Below are 17332 nucleotides of genomic sequence, written 5' to 3'. Positions count from 1 at the left end.
TTTAAATATATAACCTCCCATCTCACAAAAATATTACCATTCTATTTATTGCATCAAAGTCAATAATAGCATGATCAAGACCTTTGATTATTCATACCAACAGCAACCCTAATTAAAGAGACATGGTTCAAAGCTGCAATTCGCTTTGTTAGGGAATAAAGTTTTGAGCGTGTCTTTTGTTTAGGACTGTTTCCTTCTGTCTCACATACAAATTTTTGCATATCTTCTATCAAATACCATCTTTGATGTACATACATCTCTCACATAGTCTTGCACAATTCCTTGCACATTGACACATATAAAGCATACATATATAGTTTGCTCTCTTATTTCTCTTTTTAGGTTTCCTTTTATCTTTTTCATAAAATCTTGCAGCATCCAATTTAAAATTTAATCTTGAAATCTTTTCTGGTAACCTTCTGAAGGACTTTATCATGGATGGATAAGGCTGATAACTCCTTAACATCACAGAGAGACACACAGCCAGGTATCATATTATATGCGTAATACTGGGTGGAAAAATAAAGACAAAAAACTTGCATCTTTCAGATCACTATATTTAATTATCACTTTAGAGAAGATTTAGAATTCAGAGAAACAAGTTTAAAAGACAATACAGGGAGACAATCAGCAAATCCAGAATATAGGAAACTGTACAAGACAAACAGCCATCTTCTACAAATAAACTGCTAGGAGGTTGGAAAAAAAACAACTAAGAAGGGAGAACCTAAGATTTGACTCTTAAGAAATGAAATACAATCAGAGGACTTTATTTAGATACTGTTTCAAAAAAATCAACTACAACATTTATGAGACAATTGGGGAAATTAAAATAATATTTGGTTATTAAAGAATTATTATTAAAGTTTTGGCTGTGATAATTATATGCTGTCATGTTAAAAAAAAAAAAAAAGCCCTTATGTTTTGAAGTATATATGGATGAAGTGATAGGATGTTTTAACATTTGGTTCAAAATAATCCAGTTGAGAGTGGGAGAAGATAGAAAGTAGGTAGAGATATGGATGAAACAAGACTGGCTATATGTTGATAATTGTTGAAACTAGGTGACAGGTATATGGGAGTTCATTTTCCATTCTTCGTATTTACATACGTTTAAAATTTTCTATAATAAAAAATTAAAATTTATTGTGGTAAAAACCACATAACATTTATCTAAATTGTTTAAATATGGCTAAAAACTCAATCTGATATAAAAGATATATATGCTAAGCAGTCTTGCTCCTACCACTGCACCCATCCACCCATTTCCCCTGGCCCCCTATAGGTTATCATTTTTGTTAGTTTCTTATTTATCTTTTCACTGATTCTTTATCCAAATATAAATATATATTCTTATTTCTTTCCTTTCTTACACAATAGAAGGTATATGATATATATTCTCTGCATTTTGATTTGTTAAACCTAATAATGTACCCTTTGTAGATCTTTCTAATTTAGTTCATAGAGATCTTCCTGATTATTTTTCAAATGTTGAATACTACTCCAGTATGTGGATATGTCATTATTTAGTCTATGAATCTTTTGTTGCTCGGACACTAGGGTTGTTTCCAAATCTTTTGATGCTATAAAATAATGCACCAACAAAGCACACCAATGTATTAAGGTTGTTTTATACATTTGCAGGTTTATCTATAGGATCAAAATGAAGCTGTACTGTCAAAATGCAAATGGGTACAGAATTTTTACTGAATTCCCTCACATAAATACCGATTTCATTCTGATATGAATATGCTGTCTCCTAATCCTAAATTTAAAGATAAAATTTTAGTAGAAAATAGAGAACAAGCTAGGTTAATGAAGACATCAGTGATGAAAGGAATTGAGATAGGAAACAAGAAATATCAACTAGGCTTTGAAATATAGGTTTTAAATTAGTTGTGCTTATTCTTTATTAGGTATTGCAGGAATCTACATATATATACTCAAACTTATATTACATTTAGGTTTCACATAACAATTAGACTTCCACACAGAAAACAAAGTCTTTGAAAGACTTGCTTCAATCAAAAAATAGAAAATGGGGTTCTGTTCTAGGTAAGACAGAATAAGCAAACTCTATTTTGTCTTTCCCAGTGAATGCAGCTAAAAAACCTGGACAGGATGCATGAAGTGGCTATTTGAAGACTCTGAAAAATTCACAGTGAGCATCTTGAAGAAGACCGCAATGTGAAGAACCATTGAATTAGCAGTTCCCTTCCATATCCCCTTGTCTGAATGCAACTCAGCTTAAAACTCAGAAGTGCGAACAGAAAACTCCAGAAGGCGGCCTGCAGTTCTGGCTCATGAAACAAGAAAGGGGGCTCCCGAATACTTGGAGATAGCGTAGAAATACAATATTTTTCCTTCTGTTGTAAGCCAGCCTCTGAGCAATTTCATGATAGTTGTGGCAAAGGCGGTAACACAAGCAGAATGCTCAAAAGCAACAACAGTCCCCAACCTTGTTGGTACCAGGGACTGGTTTCATGGAAGACAATTTTTCCATGGACAGGTGTTTCAGGATGAAGCTGTTCCACCTCAGATCACCAGGCATTAGATTCTCATAAGGAGCCTGCAACCTAGATCCCTCACACGCACAGTTCACAATAGGATTCATGCTCCTATGAGAATCTAACGCCTCTGTCGATCTGACAGGAGGTGGTAATGCCCACTAACCTGCCACCCACCTCTCACTGTGTGGCCTGGTTCCTAACAGGCCATGGACCAGGGGTTGGGAACCCCTGCTTATGAGTACAGAGGAAGGGAAATTCTTCCGATTGACAGAACTGTATCTCAAGATGGTGGGGCAAATTCCCATTGCTTTTATTCTTTGTCCTTCTACCACTTGGCCCTGGGGACATAGGTGCAGTTGTGCAAGTGCATGAGAAAATTTGGCTTGGGGACCAAAAAAGGGAGCCCCAGCAAATCACAAAGTATGGCAGAGACTGCAGAGAGGGTGAAGTGTGAGAAAGCAACCCCATGAAGTAGTTCATGAATGCCTGAGCTCATTGTCAAAGCTGTGCATGCATGGATTTGATCCTCCTTAGCATACCAAAGACACTGAAAAATGAAACAACAGAGATAACACCCAAGTCACATACTGGGTGTTGCACAAATATAAAATAAGTGAAACCATATAAAGTATGCTCTTAGATCATGATAAAATTAAGCTAGAAGTCAATAGTAAAGAATAACTTGAAAGCCTCTAAATACATGGAAACTAAATAACACATTTCTAAACAGCCCATGGGAAAATCTCAAGAAGTATTAGAAAATATTGTGAACTAAATGAAAATAAAAGTAAAACATTCAAACATTTGCAGGATGCAGCTAAAGCAGTGTTTAGAAGGAAATTTATAGCATTAAAATGCTTGCATTAGCAAAAATGCAAGGTATCCAATCAGTAATCTAAGAAGCTATAAAGAGAGAACAAAATAAAGCAAAAGCAAGCAGTAGGAAAGAAATAAGAGCAGAAATCAATTAAACTCTATACGGAAAAACAATAGAGAAAAATCAATGAAGCCAAAAGTTGCTTCTTTGGAAAAAAAAAATCAATACAATTGATAAACCTCTACAAGTCTGACAAGAAAAAGAGAAACATAAAATACCAAAATCAGAATGAAAAAGGTCATATCACTACAAACCGTGAAACTATCAAAAGGCCTATAAACAAATACTATAAACAACTCTATTGATATAAATTCAAAAATTTAATGAAATAGATGAATTCCTTGAAAATCACAAACTGCCAAAACTCATCCAAGATGAAATAGATAACTTGAACAATCCTATTACTAAAGAAGTTGATTTTGTGGTTAAAAACCTTTCAAATAAGAAACCTCCAGGCCCAGATGGTCTCTTGGTAAATTCTGCCAAACCTTCAAAGAAGAAATAACACCAAATATACGCAATTTCTCCTAAAAAATAGAAGAGGAAGGAATACTTCCAATTCATTCTATGGGGCCAACATTATCCTCACACTAAAACCAGTCAAAGACATTATGAGAACAGAAAACTACACACTAACGCTTGTCATGGATAAAAATCCTGAAGAAAATATTAGCAAATCAAATCCAGCAACATATAAAATGAGTAATATACCATGACCAAGGAACGGAAGGCTGGTTCAATATTTGAAAATCAGTGAATGTAATCCACCAATATTGAAAATCAGTGAATGTAATCCACCATACTAACACCGAAAGAAGCTGCCACACGTCCATATCAATTGATGCAGAAAAGGCTTTTGACAGAATTCAGTATCTGTTCATGATATTAATAAAACTATCAGCAAATTAGGGATATAATGAAATTTTCTCAACCTGATAAATGGTGTCAACCAAAAAACCTAAAGCTTACATCATACTTAATAGTGAAATGACTGCTTTCCCCCTAAGATTGTGAATAACACATAGATATTCACTCTTATCACACCCAGTTAGTACCCTTTTGGAAGTTGCTGCCAGTGTGATAAGGCAAGAAATAAGACAACAAGCACACAGATTGAAAAAGAAAAAATAAACTTGTCTATGTAGAGCATCCTAAGGATTTTACTAAAAACTCCGGTCACAGGATACAGGTCAGCACTCAAAATCAATTCTGCTTTTTTATACTAGCAATGGACAATTTGAAACTGAAGTTTAAATATACCATTTATGGCCAGGTACAGTGGCTCATGCCTGTAACCCAGCACTTTCAGGTGGATCACCTGAGATCAGGAGTTCGAGATCAGCCTGGCCAAGATGGTGAAACCCTGTCTCTGCCAAAAATACAAAAATCAGCCAGGTGTAGTGGCACATGCCTGTAATCCCAGCTACTTGGGAGGCTGAGGCACAACTGCTTGAACCTGGGAGACAAAGGTTGCAGTGAACTGAGATCGTGCTACTGCACTCCAGCCTGGGCAATAGAGCAAGGCTCAGTCTCAAAACAAAACAAAACAAAAACCAATTTATAATAGCTTCAAAAATATTAAATAATTTGGTATAAATCTAATAAAACATGCACAGGATTTGTATGATGAAAGCTACAAAATGCTGATAAGAGAAATAAAAGAAGATCTAAATAAATTTAGAGATACATTGTGTTCATGAACTGGAAGATGCAACAGAATAAAGATATTAATTCTCTCCAATGTGATCAATAGGTTTAATGCATTTCTAATAAAAGTCCAACCAAAATTTTTGTCAATATAGACAAGCTGATTCTCAAAATTTATGTGGAAAACAAAACTATAATAGCTAAACAATTATGAAAAAGAATAAAGTAGAAGGAATCATACTGCTCAATTTTAAGACTATAATCAAGACAGTGTAGTACTGGTGAAGGGAGAGACACATAGATCAATGGAACAGAACTAGAGTACAGAAATAGACTCATACTAATATGGTCAACTGATTTTTGGCAAAGGAGCAACAGCAATTCAGTGGAGAAAGGATATCTTTTCAATAAATGGTGCTGGAATAATTAGACATTCATATGCAAACATTAACCTCAACCAAAACCTCACATCTTGTACAAAACTAACTTAAAACAGATCATGAATCTAAATGTAAACTTAGAAAACTTAAAATGTTTTATATAAATGGTTTACTATAAAAATGTTAAACCATACAATCTGTAGAGGAAAACATAAGAGAAAACCTGCATCATCTAGGATTAGGCAAAGAGTTCTTAGACATGATATCAAAAGCACAATCCACAGAAGAAAAAAAGAGTAATCAGACTTCATCAAAATTAAAACTATTGCTTTGTGAAAGATACTGTTAAAAGGAAAAGATAATCTATACACTGAAAGAAAAATCTTTGCAAATCAAACATCTTACAAAGTGTTACGCAGGGGAGTACATTCCTGTGATTGCTGCAACCTTTCAAACCAATTGTGAAATAATTCTGGGCTTACCCATTTGTTACCAAGACCCCAGTGGGCACCAAATCCCTGTTGAGAGCTTCCAATGACCAACGACGCAAGTTTTGGGAGGACTTCTTATTTGTTAAGTCGTGTACGAAAATAATACCTAAAATAATCAGAGAAAAAAATGTTAGTCCCTTAACAATTCCTCTTCATTTCACAATTGGCCAAATGAAGCTTAGTAAATAGAAGCATTAGGTTGCTTAATGAATCTAGCATTCTAGTATGACTAACTCAGACACAACTATTTTAAAATTTCCTCTACAAATATTTATAAATAATTAGCCATAAACTTTTCTCTGTCAGTTTTATAACTCTTTATTTTACAAGGGCTGACGAAATGCCATTAAACTTTTAGCAGATCTTTACTTCATTCAACACTTTTTGAGTGCCTACTCCATGCCTGTTCCTACTTGTAGAACCACTTCATTAATCAAGAGAATCAAAACTACTTCAAGTACATATGAAATTATTCATCCAAAAAGCTATGTTGTTTCTTCACTGTACATAGTACTGCCATAGATACCAGTACATACATATATTATTTATACTCATTACTTATACTCACTAAAAATAATACTAAGTAATGAAAATCTACTAAAATAGTACTGATATGATACAATTGCTATTCTTTAGCTGACAAAATAGTGTCCTGTAGATCACCTGAGGCTAATCTACTCAAATGTCTAATTTTCTAGTTCTTTGAATAATGTTTAGTCATGTAAGCTTCCTACCTGTAAGAGATTTAGTTATGAGAGCAAAAGAAATATGCCACTACAAGAGAGTGGGTGGAGACATTAAATAGTAAAGAAGTATGAATAGTAGAAAGTACATGCATGGATTTCGATAGACTGAGAAAAATAACAAAATGTAATGAGGCCCAGAAATACAATAAAATACAACTGAAGAGAATCAATTAAAATCCTAGATAGAAAGGTAAATCCAGGAATTAATTATTACAGCAAGATATAGACAAAAGAGAAAAACCTTTGATGCCCACTAGAATTTAGGATATCATCTTATGGTCAAAACACTATAGGTTTCAAACTCCCAACCCTTTTCTATATTACCCAGATTGTGAATAGGACATGAAACCAATGATCCCTCCATCTTCAAGAGGTGGTATGTGTCAATTTGAAAAAGAAAAGCAGAATAGGTAGAATTAGCTGGCTTCTACAGTTTTTACAGCCATCTGTGTAACTAAAGGGCTTGTACAAGCTATAGTTGAGTTGTTCCAGCCAGCTTAGATAAACCTGCATCTCTTCTGGTGTCTGAAACTAATAGAGATCTGACACTTGCCCTAATATCCAACTGTACCCACTCTTCCTTCCTCAATGAGGGGTTTTAATCAGCATCGGTGGCATAGATTTAAAAAAAGGAATAAAGAACTACCATTAAAGACCACAGCTAATATTTATTCAGTACTTATGTGCCAAATATTGTGCTTTACATGTGTTACCTAATTTAATTTTCAGAACAGTCCTATGAAGCAAGAATTATTATTATCTTTATACGCAAGAGAAAACTGAAGTTCAGAGAAGTTGAGTAACTTGCCCTTGGGCACATGATAAGTCAGAATTTGCACACAGGTAATCTGACAGTAAAGACATAAAGACTAGTGGTAAGCAGAATAAAATCTCATTTTAGGGCAAACAACTGGCATATATTTTCTGCCTTTTCTTTTCCCCAGGTTATAAACATGGCAAAACTACAGGTGAGAATTTTGGACGGGGGAGTGAAAGGATTACAAAGGCCTAAGTTGGCTATTAGATGGACAGGGAAAACTTTATTGAGGATCTTTAGGTAAGACTTTTGAGCTTTTAAGGGCATTTGAGTACCCTTTTCCCCTATTCTTTCTCTTTCATTTGGGCTGAGAGTTCTTGCTTTGCAGAACATGTGCTAGAAGAACCAAGGCGGGGCTGAGATGAAAGGAGTCAGGGTTATGGCAAATGGTAATATATCTTAATCTTAAGGGAGAGAAGTAAAGACACTTCTGTCTCAAAAATACCCAAACATTGAAGGTGTTATATATTCAGACTTCTCTGTGCCAGATCAGATAGATATCTTACTTTGACAAGTAATTTTACTGATATAAGTATAAGTCTAAACTAGGTTTCACTTCCCTCTCTTTCTCTAAGAGGTCACCTCACACTATACTAGTCTTATTATTGTTTTTCTTATTTATATGCATTCTATTAATATATACCATTATATATACTTTTCTGCACGATGATGGCATATATTAAGGTCATCTTATAACTGTATTTTGTCTCATTTATGAATGCTTTGTTTCTTTATTAAGACTGTGACATTTTCAGATAGAATTCTGAGCTAAATAGGATATGAGTCTGAACTGACACATCTCATTCTATATCCTATAATATGTATCCAGTGAAAAGAACCTTCTCTACGTCTTTTTGTAGAATCTACAACACCTCATGATATGGGAAGACATCAAAAGAGGAATATAAGGAATGAACATACTGAATAAATGTAACGCTTACCTAATATTGAGTGAGATCTAAGCACAGCATAAATGAGGTCTATTAATGGCTATGCATTTACCAGGGGGGAAATGCCAACTCCTTTGGTATATTAATCAAACAGAAGTTGGAATTATGTTTCACAGTAAAGACAGATTTTAAAAATGAATTTTTAAGAAGACTAAGAAAGAAACTGTATTGGCAAATCATAGGTATAAGCAGTTTAGTCTCTTGATATAGAGTAGGTACTCTATGAAAGGAAATTATGTCCTATATTACACACCTCCATCTGGAAGTCTGCTCCAGGTATTTGAATATTTATAACTGGATAAAATTTCTGCACCCATAAAGACTCCCTTAAGCAGCTCTTCATAAGTAGCTAAGAAAGAGCCTTAGGGCTCTTTCTAAGGGGCAAATGAACAAAATCCCTCTATCTCTGTGATATCTGGCTTAAGACTATGAGAATCCTATGGTCCTACTGTACTTAGTCAACTCACTGGAGAGATAGCACCCAGAGGACAACATTTTAAGTTCCATGTTTTATGTCAAGTATCAAAAATATGATTTTATTTCTCAATATTTAGTTTATGACAATCATATAAATAGAAACACTTAAGACAAAGCACAGGTTCAATGTTCTGAATTAAATTAGATGGCTACAATGTAGAAACACAAACTGGAATGTACTATGCAGATTTAAATCAAGGGTTGTGAGTACATTACATCTTTCTCAAATTAAGATGAGTCTGGCATGCTATGGCATTCCATATCAGATGATCTATACTCTTAGATCATTAATATAAGATAGAAATTAAAAAATGCTTTACCATTTACAGAGTTGTAGAATACTGCTCTTGTGCTTTTCACGCTGCTGGCACTGCCCACAGAGCCTCCAACATCCCATAATTCTATGTAGTAGGTCTTCTCTTCTGGGGTTCCTTCTTTGTAATCATGAACCTAACAAATCAATTAAAATAATATAGCCACTAAACAAACTAGTAAGTACCCTTATTCCAGTTTAAAGCATTTCAGCATCTTACTCTGAGTTTCTGATCGCTACTTCTTATCTTTTAAGCTTACTCTCTTTAATACTTTAATAATTTTTACTCCAGAGGACCTTTTGGTTAATTGATCTTAACATCTTTCACAGCTCTCTGTTCCACTTCCAAAGCCTTACCACCCTCTTAACTAAGCATAAATTCCATGATCCATCATTACAGTCACTCCTTTGTCCCTCTCTCATATTGCATTCATCTGACAAAATTCCACTCTGGGTTATATCTACCTTTTGCCCTCTTCCATGTCTACAACCCAGCAACCGAATGTGGAGCTCAGAAAAATACGCATTCAAGATAAATGGATTCTTCCTAAATTTAAGTGTACCTTTGGAGCTGTCTTTTAATCAATTCCACAGTTAATTTACCATTTTTCTCTTCCAGATAACTATTTCATACTTATTATTCTTTTTAAACTTCCAGTATCTCTTCTCCATCCTCAATCACAACTAACTTTGCTTCCTACTGCAGAAGCAATTAGAAAAGAACTTCTACAACCTGTTCTTCCTGTATTTATCCACCTTCCTCCATCTGTGCCCACATAATCTGCTTTCTTTCTTGTTGTTTTCTTAGGCTGCCTGTGTCCCTAAGGCTAAATCCTCTCTCTATGCATGAGATCCCATCCCCAGTTTCTTGCTCAAAGATGTAATTCTACCAGTTCTCCCCTCTCTCCCTTATATCATTAAATTTTCCTTCTCAGCTGGATAATCCTCACCACACAATTCAATTCTCAGCATACAAACATGGCATAATTTTCCTCATCTAAAAAAAATCCTTCTCTTGACCTCAAGTCCTCTTCCAGCTACCATGCCACTTTCCTTTTCCTTTTCACAGCAAAAGTCTTCCAAAGAGTTGTCTATTCTTAGTGGTAATTCTTTTCTTCACATTATCTTTTGAACTCATTTCTATCAAACTTATGCCCTAATGACCCCAATGAACTACTCCTTGTCAAGGTCACCAATGACCTCCACATTGCTAACTCCAATGGTCAATTAACAGTTTTCATTTTACTCCACCATTTGATCCACCTAGTCACTTCTTGTGTCTTGCAATATTTTTTCACCTGGCTTCTGGGATATCACACTCTTCTAGTTTTCTTCCTATCTCATTGGCTAGTGCTTTTCAGCTTCCATTTGGGTTCTTCTTCTCTCTCTGATTTCTAATTGCTAATGTGTCTCAAGGTTTAGTTCTTCAGTTTCTTTTCTTTTCTATCAATACTTGTTCTTGTGGCAATTTCATCTAAAAGGCAGTTTTATTCTTCCAGTTACTTGGGCCAAAAACTTAAGACTGATCCTTGACTCCTTTCATATTGCATTATTGCATTTGTCAACAAGTTCTGTTGCTTTGACTTTAAAAAAATGTGGCAAAAATCTGTTCATTTCTCCCTATCTCCACTATTACCACCCAGGTCAAAGTCTGTATCTCCTTGCCTGAATTGATGTAATGGTCTCTAACTGATCTCCCTACTAGAGACATCCCCCAACCTCCCTGTTTGTCTTCCATACAGTAGCTAGAGTGATCCTTTTAAAATGCAAGTTATATCATATGCCCTTTTGCTCAAAATCCTCCAATGACTTTCTCACTCACAGTTATCTCCAAAGACTCTCTTTTCCTTATGTCTAGGCTCTACAGGCATTTATTGCCTGTACTGTATAACTATTCAGAAACAAATTATGATATGTGGCAAGCAGATTAAAGTATGCTGGTTCCTGAGTACACATTGGCATCTTCCAAGAATTAATTTTTTTTTTAAGAAATATACATGCCAGTCTTACTGAATCAGGACCTTTGGGATTAAATACTAGGCATGTATATTTTGAACAATTCTCCAAATGATTCTGCTGTAACCCCCTCATTAAGAACTGCTGCTTTTATAGAATGGGACTATTCTGATATCAGGAGGCCTAGATTCTACTCCTTGATTGCCACTGATTATCCTTGGTATCTTGGAGCCTCAGTTCCTTTGCCTATAAAATGAAAGAGTTGTATTATGTGATTTCTAAAGTATCTACTGGCTTTGACATCATAATTAAAAAAACAAAATCAGTAGTTAAAACAGATGTCATAAAATGCACTAAAACTCACATACTACATTCAACTTAATGCTTTACACTTTTACTTATTCACATTTTTTTCGTCCAAATCCTTTTGGCCAAGGAAAAATTTAAATAAATATGCTACTCTATAAACAGCCACATTAACATTAAGAAGACAATTATCAGACTGACATCAAAGACAGTATGACAGAAAAATTAAAACAGCACAGTCACAGCAGCTGAGGACCATTTGGGATAATGGAAATTAATTTTGTATACTACAATAGAAGGCATCACTATTTTGTTATATGGCAAAAATAACTTATAATATGTGATCATGCCAAGTCAGCAATAAAAAAGTTAAACCAAGAAGAAAAAACACACGTTTTAGCAAGATTTCTAAGCAAAACAATGAGAAAAAGCAGTATGAGGTCTTATAAGGAGTAAGTTTTCTGTCATGAAAAAGCTCAGCCACTTCAGTTAAGTCTTTCTGATCCTACCTTCCTTCTGGGCCCAAATCAACCAGAGCACGTTTTGCACTCCTCCTATTTGCTTCCATAGCATCCTACACACCTCTATCATTTCACTAAGCACACTGTCTTATTTATCTACTGATATCTCTTCTTCTGGGCTCTGAGTGTAAGGGCAGGGACCATGTATTATTCATCCTTTAGCCCTAGAAAATAGCATAATATCTAGCATATATTAGATGCTTAGACAGGTTTGTTAAATACATGAATACATTTTGGATAACTCATCCTCCAGGTTTTTATTATATTCAGTTTATTATTTACCAAATTCCAGTGTTTCTCCAGTACAGTTCCGAGAGCAAACTAAATCAAAACCAATAGGAAATTTGTTAAAAAAATACAGATTCCTGGACTGTCCTTGAAGCTTCTGGAATGGGGCTCAAAAGTCTGTATATTTTTTTTAAGTCCCCTAGGTGATTCTGATACATGATTAAGTTTGGCAACCACTGCAGCACACCATTTTTTCTCTAAATTATTTCAAGTATTTAATGTTGCCTCCTCTAAAAGACTATAACTCCTCTGAGAATAGCCACTATCCAATATAAATTTCTAGGCAGCATACCCTCTTTGCCTTGCATTGTACCAAACCTGTTAGCCAGCACCTTTCAGGCTATGCATATTCCCAAGCCAGACTGACTCACTCATCTATACTCTTCTCTACCACAAATTACCTTTCCTAGTCAAATCCTTTCCTGTTTCCTTCTGAAATCAGAAGATAAGGTGTCCTCCTTCCTTTCCAACTTAATTAATACTGGCTAAGTTTAACCTAATTCACGTGGAATGAATCCCAATGACTTTAAATCAGTAGCTTACAGCTTGTAGTTATGACATCACATCTTTCATATGTGTGAGTAATCTCCAAGGGAAAGCCTGACATTATAACAAGTATTGCTCTCGACACAGTAAGTAGTACTTTGGTGCTATACTGAGAGCCCAACATGATGGGAGGTAACGCCAAACTCCTTTGACTCCTTTCATATTGCATTATTGCATTTGTCAACAAGTTCTGTTGCTTTGACTTTAAAAAAATGTGGCAAAAATCTGTTCATTTCTCCCTATCTCCACTATTACCACCCAGGTCAAAGTCTGTATCTCCTTGCCTGAATTGATGTAATGGTCTCTAACTGATCTCCCTACTAGAGGCATCCCCCAACCTCCCTGTTTGTCTTCCATACAGTAGCTAGAGTGATCCTTTTAAAATGCAAGTTATATCATATGCCCTTTTGCTCAAAATCCTCCAATGACTTTCTCACTCACAGTTATCTCCAAAGACTCTCTTTTCCTTATGTCTAGGCTCTACAGGCATTTATTGCCTGTACTGTATAACTATTCAGTGTGTTTTATATTTAAAGCAGGTCATTGAGGATCTGATACTTAGAGTCACTGCAGACCTTACAGCTATACAATAAAGGATTTTCTTAACAGGAAGCAACAGTACAGCTGATCATCAAATGGAAAAAGGAATACTCCTCAATGATGCTGCCACTTTGGACCTTCTCATTTATTCAGCTTTTGACTTTTTCTTGAAAACAATATTAAGACCTATGTACATAAGGTTTTGTTTCATTTGAAGAGTTCATTCATTGTAACTTTTAAAATGCAGAAACACATTTAGAAAGAAAATGACACACATGAAGAAAGAACAGTGGATATTGTAGATGCTAATAAGTTTGGTTCAGTATTTGTACCTGCAGAATCATTATTAAAGAGAGGAAGGGAGGTAGGAGGTCTTAGGAGGGAGTTGGTAACAAAGAGAGAAAGGTGAAAAAGACATACTAGGAGAATATACCACAGGAGCAGAAATTAATTTCTCTCATTCACTGCTATACTTCCAGTTCCTTGCACAGTGTCTGATACCAAGGAAATATGCAACATATGTACTGAAGGAACAAATGAACAAATGAATAGTGTCAAGGTTACTGCTACTGTCTCTTCCCTGCTGGTTACTGCTCTTTTGCCTTCAGTCAAGCTTAACGTTTTCTATTTTTTAAAAAGCCCTTCACTTTCCCTTCCATTCTGTAATCATTTGCTCCTTTATTTAATGTCTAAACTTTGTGAAAAATTGATTTAAACCTGTCTCTGTTTCCTCTCTGCCAGTCATATCATTTGGTTTCTGCCACAAATATTCCATTGCACTTTCATAGGTCAGCAGAGACTTTATCATCACCATATCCAGTTTTATTTTCCTCTCTCAGTCCTCATATTGCTACTGTTTCAAACTAAAAATCAATCCCTCTATGAAGTTCTCCTCTCTCTTTGCTCTTGTAGTTCATTTTGGCTATCCTCTTATTTCTTTGATTAGTCTTTCTCTGACCCCTCTTTTCCCATCAACTCTCTAAATATATCCCAAGATTCTCCCCACCTTTTTCTAAATTTTCTCTTTTAGAAATTGAATCAGTTCTAGCGGTTCAGGATTATTTCTATAAATGTGATTCCAACTCAGAATCGTCTTTTGAGCTTTAGCATTTCATTTCCAGGACAGTTCCAGTTGGCTAGCTCACAGATACCTCCTTTCACCATGTTTGGAACTGAACTTACTATTGTTTCCTTCTTTTTCACCTATAATATGGCCCTCTTCTTGGGGACAGTTCATCTAGCCACTTACTCAAGCCACCCATTCAATCATTAGTGTCTAGGATAATTTTACACTTACTTTCTTGAACTATTATAACACTTATTTTCTATATCAGTGCTGTCCCCATGGAATTTTCTACAGCCATAGAAATGTCCAATACAGGCTGGGTGTGGTGGCTCATGCCTATAATCCCAGCACATTGGGAGGCTGAGGCAGGCAGATCACTTGAGGCCAAGAGTTTGAGACCAGCCTGGTCAACACGGTGAAACCCTGCCTCTACTAAAAATACAAAAATTAGCTGGGCATGGTGGCACGTGCCTATAATCTCAGCTACTCGGGAGGCTGAGGCACAAGAATCTCTTGAGCCTGGGAGGCAGAAGTTGCAGTGAACCGAGATGGTGCCACTGCACCCTAGCCTGGGCAACAAAATGAGACCCTGTTTCAAAAAAATAAAAAAATAAATAAATAATAAAAAAAAGAAAGAGTGGATGAAATGTCCAATACAGTAACCATTAGCAACATGTGACTACTTAGCAATTGAAATGTGGCTTGTTTAACTGAGGAGCTAAATTTTTAATTTTAGTCAATTTAAATTGCCACATGAGGCTACTGGCTACTATATTGAACAGTATGAGAATTTTTTTTTTTTCTTAATACTGTTCTGGAACAAGAGGCAGTACAGAGTGGTGATCAGAAACACAGGTTCTTGAAGCAGATTGCCTGGGTTTGAATCTCAATTCCATAACTTACTAACTATATGATCCAGGACAAGTCATGTAGCGCCTCTGCGCTTCAACTGCTTCTATGTCAAACGAATAGGGGCACTAATAGTTTCTGCCTCAGAGGGTTGTGAGAATTAAATGAATTAGTATGAAAATGGATGCCTAGCCAAAGTAAGCAATAAAAAGTGTCCCACCTCATATGCTTAGTGAAGACAGAGACTATTCCTTTAACTTCTCCCCAGTGCCTGTATATTGATATGCTGTCCAAAGAGGAATTCAATAAATATCAATTGTATGAAATGTGTAAACTAGAGAGTTAAATTACCATTAAAGTGAACTAGAAATGACAAATCAATTTGCTTATTTATAATTTGTGAAAAGATTAAATTTGTTAAGTCTTGTTTTCATAATTAAGAGTAGCCATGCATTTATATTACTCCCATTAGACTTGGGGCAGCGAAGTTAAAGACAGGAATGAATGAAGAATACTACAAAATAAAACTTTTCCTTCTTTTCTCTTCAGTTCAGTTGTGAACACCTCTGTACTAAATACTAAATCCAAAATTTTCATAATTACTGAGCACATACATTAAACTCATTAGCTTCACCTGGTACTTAAGATTAAACAATTACATCATCACCGCTATCATCTCTATTTTCAGTTGGCTCTTAATAGATTTGAAGTAAAAGAGGCAACTGTTTCTAAGAGTTTTGAGAAGTGTGTATTCATGAATCTACACTAATTCTGGAGATCCCTTCTCACAGGTTTCACTAAAACAAACACTATAACTGCAATATAAAAGCTGCTACAGGTAACAGTGTTCTCCCAAGTTATTTAGGTAAAGGCTTTATAAGCTTCAGTTATTCTTTCTATAGAAAAGAACTGTTCACTTTATTATAACAACAAAGTGATTTACATGTCTATGACAACTTTCCTTAAGGTTATCATTTAAAAATGCCTCTTACTTATGTTGTCACTCAAGCAATGCATTATTCTAAAAAATGGAAGACGTGGCCAGGCATGGTGGCTCACTCCTGTAATCCCAGCATGTTGGGAGGCCGAGGCGGGTGCATCACCTGAGGTCAGGAGTTTGAGACCAGCCTGGCTAACATTGTAAAACACTGTCTCTACTCAAAATACAAAAAAAGTTAGCCAGGCGTGGTGGCACATGCCTGTAATCCCAGTTACTTGGGAGGCTGAGGCAGGAGAATCGCTTGAACCTGGGAGGTGGAGGTTGTAGTAAGCCGAGATCGCACCACTGCACTCCAGCCTGGGCAACAAGAACAAAACTCCATCTCAAAAAAAAAAAAAAAAAGACAGAAGTCAACTGGCTTAAGATACAATGAACAGTAAAGCAAGTCATTTTCAGCTGTGTCCCATTCTTCCACAATAATACAATTCAGGTAAGACTGTCTTTAAAGGAATCAATTAGTGCCACACTCATTCCAGTAAACCCAGTCACATAATTATATGACATTTGACTTTTTGTTTTGTTTTTGAGACAGAGTCTTGCTCTGTTGCCCAGGCTGAAGTGCAGTGGCCTGATCTCGGCTCACTGCGACCTCCGCCTCCTAGATTCAAGCGATTCTTCTGCCTCAGCCTCCCGAGTAGCTAGGATTACAGGTATGTGCCAGCACGCCCAGCTAATTTTTGTATCTTTAGTAGAGATGAGATTTCACCATGTTGACCAGGCTGGTCTCGAACTCCTGACCTCATGTGATCCAATGACTTTTGGCCTCCCAAGGTGCTGGGATTACAGGTGTGACCCACCGCACCCGGCCCCAAAGCAGAAGTTTCTAAAGGGAATTACTTCTAAAACTTGGTCAGCGTCTTGAGAACTAACTAGTAATCTCATGTTGGCCTGCTCTCTGGGACTTTGCACAAAAGCATTCCTTGCAGACAAAATCAAGTCTCCACTCTCACATACAGGGGACTGCTGAGATAAAGTTTCTTTTGGAAACTTTGCCACCAGCTATACTCAAGATATTTATATCCCAGTTATCCTCTGTTACTATATATATTGGG

At 35.9% G+C, this 17332-nt stretch overlaps 1 protein-coding gene across 2 annotated transcripts in view; it reads right to left on the bottom strand.

Annotated features, from left to right (window-relative positions):
• The window catches only part of RABL3 (RAB, member of RAS oncogene family like 3), a 40388-nt gene that overhangs the window by 13250 nt on the left and 9806 nt on the right, over nucleotides 1-17332 (bottom strand). For both annotated transcript variants that reach the window (NM_001194507.2, XM_028843354.2), the window contains 2 exon segments: nucleotides 5897-6011; nucleotides 9216-9345. In NM_001194507.2, the coding sequence (NP_001181436.1) occupies nucleotides 5897-6011; nucleotides 9216-9345 (245 nt within the window).

This window comes from Macaca mulatta, chromosome 2 (genome assembly GCF_049350105.2).
Source record: "Macaca mulatta isolate MMU2019108-1 chromosome 2, T2T-MMU8v2.0, whole genome shotgun sequence".
NCBI classification, from domain to species: Eukaryota; Metazoa; Chordata; class Mammalia; order Primates; family Cercopithecidae; genus Macaca; species Macaca mulatta.
This window is presented reverse-complemented; position numbering and strand designations above follow the sequence as displayed.